This window comes from Trachemys scripta, chromosome 7 (assembly GCF_013100865.1).
Source record: "Trachemys scripta elegans isolate TJP31775 chromosome 7, CAS_Tse_1.0, whole genome shotgun sequence".
NCBI classification, from domain to species: Eukaryota; Metazoa; Chordata; order Testudines; family Emydidae; genus Trachemys; species Trachemys scripta.
This window is the reverse complement of record NC_048304.1, coordinates 125,657,064-125,660,170: the sequence shown is the minus strand read 5'-3', so window position 1 is coordinate 125,660,170 and position 3,107 is coordinate 125,657,064. Positions and strand designations below refer to the sequence as shown.

At 68.8% G+C, this 3,107-nt stretch overlaps 1 protein-coding gene across 3 annotated transcripts in view; it reads right to left on the bottom strand.

Moving 5' to 3' along the window:
- Positions 1-375: 375 nt before the first annotated feature.
- Positions 376-3,107, bottom strand: part of ZFYVE27 (zinc finger FYVE-type containing 27) — a 3,182-nt gene continuing 450 nt past the window's right edge. The window contains exons 2-7 of one of the 3 annotated variants that reach the window (XM_034776398.1): positions 2,801-2,998; positions 2,627-2,697; positions 1,844-2,030; positions 1,260-1,355; positions 764-876; positions 376-507 (exon numbers count right to left, since the gene is read on the bottom strand). In XM_034776398.1, coding sequence (XP_034632289.1) covers positions 467-507; positions 764-876; positions 1,260-1,355; positions 1,844-2,030; positions 2,627-2,697; positions 2,801-2,997 — 705 coding nt within the window. In that variant the 5' untranslated portion in view covers position 2,998 and the 3' untranslated portion in view covers positions 376-466. Of the gene's footprint in view, positions 508-763; positions 877-1,259; positions 1,356-1,843; positions 2,031-2,626; positions 2,698-2,800; positions 3,059-3,107 lie in introns of all 3 variants that reach the window. The other 2 variants (XM_034776397.1, XM_034776396.1) reach the window with 2 other exon arrangements.

The following is a 3,107-nucleotide window of genomic DNA, read 5'->3' as shown; positions in this document are numbered from 1 at the left end:
AGGTTTTTACTCACGAAAGCTTATGCCCAAATAAATCTGTTAGTCTTTAAGGTGCCACCAGACTCTTTGTTGTTTCTGCTGGGATTGTGTCCCTGTCGTCTAATAAAACCTTCTGTGTTACTGGCTGGCTGAGAGTCCCGGTGAATCACAGGAAGTGGGGGTGCAGGGCCCTGACTCCCCCACACTCTGAAACCCTCCCACCGCACAGCAGCTGGCTGGGACAGCAGAGCCCCCCGTCCCAGCCCTCCCCCTGCATGGCTAGCGCTCACTCCCGCCACCAGCTCCCCGACTCAGGGGAGGGGACCCGGGGAGACGCTCGGTCTCGCTGGGCCACGGATCCGGCCGGTACCGGGGCAGCCCAGGGGCTGATTCTGCGGTGAGGGGCCAAGCGAGTCCATAGCTCGGCAGAGGGGACAGGATGGCGACTGGAGCGTTGGCGGTCTGAGCCCAGAGCCAGCCACTGCCCTCACATCGGCCTCGTTGGGTGCCAGGCTGCGGCATCACCCCCTGAAAGAGCAAGCAGCGGCTACTGCCACAGCCAGGATCCTTGGACCAGGGGGAGCCTGGCCCAGCAGAGGGGATGGGGACCCCAGAGCAGAGGGGCAGCGGGGAGGGGCTGGCAGCTCTAGCTATGGGGAGAGACAGACCCGGGGGGAAACCTGCATGGGCCCAGCCGGGAGGGAGGCACTGGGGGGCTCCAGCTGTCAGCCAGTCAGACCCACTGCTGCCCCCAGAGCCCGTGGGTGCCTGCAGGGGGGCTCACCTCGGTAGAACTCGGCGTTCCCCAGGAAGAGGGTGCTGTTGAGCAGGGCGAGGACCCAGCAGAGGGGCAGCAGGTACAGGACACAGAGGGAGCCCAGCAGCGCCCCATAGAACCTGGACAAGGAGGGGACAGGGCTCAGAATAGCAGGAGCGCCTCGGCCACACGCCCAGCCCCCATCCTGCATCCCCCTGCCACACGTACACAGCCCCCCAGCACCTCCCCCACCGTGCCACGCGCCCAGTGTATGTGCCTCCCCCATGCCATGCCTCCCCCCCAGTGTCCCCAGGCCACGTACCCCTCCCCGTACAGGCTGTCACACCCAGAGTCCTGCCCCTCCTCCCCTGAAACACAGGGGAGCCAAGCTGGACACCTCCCTTCGTGCCTGGCTCACTGGCTGGGTTTGCAACCTCTCCAGGGGGTCCCCAACCAGCCCCTGCAGCAGAGGGGACCAGAGGAGAAAGCCCCTGGGCCCACGGGAGGGGGGGCGCAGACTCACTGGGACGACAAGGCGGGGGTCTCCCAGTGCAGCACGCGGTACGCCCCCTCGCAGGCACAGCACAGCCAACTCAGGAAGCCCTCCAGGTGGATCAGGCTGGGGAAGAAATGGGACCGTCAGGGGGTGCCCACCCAGGGCATGTACCCAGCCCCCCAGGCCACAGATCCACCCCACACAGGACACGCGTGCCACCCTCCCCAGCGGGGATCACAGCCAGGAACTGAACCAGGCCCTGCCCCTCGCCTGCGTGGGGCACTTTGCAGGGCTCCTGGGGACTGCCTCAGCCCGACACAGCCAGGAAGGCCCAGGCCGGGGCACCACCGGGACAATAGAGGCAGCCCTGGGGCAACCCCAGCCGCCCCAGGGCCTGCCTGCCGGGGACCCCGCCCCTAGTGGGCAGTTATGGAATAGCCCGTCCATGGGGCAGTTCCCTGCCCCAGCTCCACAGGCCTGAGCCCTGGCAGGGAGCAGGGGTCTCACCCCCAAGTTGGAGTCCCCGTGTTGGGGAGGGAGCCCCCGAGAGCCCGGCCCGGCCGCGCCCCATCCCATAGGGCCCTGGCGGCTGGACAGATCCCAGCACTTACAATCTCTTCACCTCAGCGACGGCTTCGTGCCGCGCCAGCCGCACCTGCTGCACGTCCTCACGCCGCACGCTGTGGTACCTCTGGCGCACCAGCTCCGACTCCGGCCGGCGGACCCGGCATGTCTCCCGCAGGTAGCCCAGCAGGGCGGGTAGCAGGACCAGCAGGGCGCACAGCGAGAACCAGGCAGCTGGAAGAGCCAGGCCGCGTCAGGCCACCCGGCCCGGAGCAGAACCAGCGACACCCCCGGCCGTGCCCAGGGAAATGAGCCAGTTCTGGCCCGCCCACACCTCAGCCACGCCCATCTTCCCCAGCTACCCACCCACCCTGCCCCCCATGTTCCCCACCTGCCTGCCACCACGGCCCCCACCTCACTAGCCTGCTCCCCATCCCCTGCCCGCCTCCACGTCCCCTGCCCCACCTGCCTGCTCCCCATCTCCCGCCCATCTCCACATCCCCCGCCCCACTTGCCTGCTTCCCATCCCCTACCCACCTGTTCCCCACCCCCCGCTTGCCACCATGTCCTCCGCCCCACCTGCCCCCCATGTCTACCACCTGCCTGCCTCCTCCCCATCCCACGCCCCCTGCCCCACCTGCCTGCTCCCCATCGCCTACCCACCTGTTCCCCATCCCCCGCTTGCCACCACGTCCTCCGCCCCACCTGCCCCCCACGTCTCCCACCTGCCTGCCACCCTCCTTCACCTGCCTGCCTTCTCCCCATCCCCCGCCTGCTCCCCATCCCCCGCCCCACCAGCCTGCTCCCCCCAGCCCCCGGCAGCCCCTCACCTTCAGTCAGGGTGAGCAGCAGGAAGTTGAGGCCCAGGCAGGTGAGCAGCGAGCACAGGGGCATCTGCCACCTGCAGGGCAGAGCCCAGGTTAGTGGCTGTCAACCATGCTGGAGCCCGAGGGAGGTTCCCCCCACCCCCCCCAGGCGACACCAACAGCCCGGGCCGCACCTACCTTAGCAGGAAGCGGACCCCCTCCCAGGCGTCCTGCAGGGGCTCCAGGTACATCTCCAGCCGCTTGGAGGACAGGACCAGGCTGAAGAGGTCGAAGGCCGGGGACTTGGGGGGGGCGAGCGACTCCATCTGGGCGTCGGGCAGGGCCGGGCCCCCCTCCAGTGCCTGCCCCGCAGCCTCGCGCTCCGTCTCCTGCATGCTGCACACAGGGGTCAGACCCTCCCTGCCAGCCCCACGGCCGAGGGGACGCGCTGCCCTGCTGGAGGTGGGGGGGAGACAGGGCACTCAGGGGATGAAGGGCCGCTGCC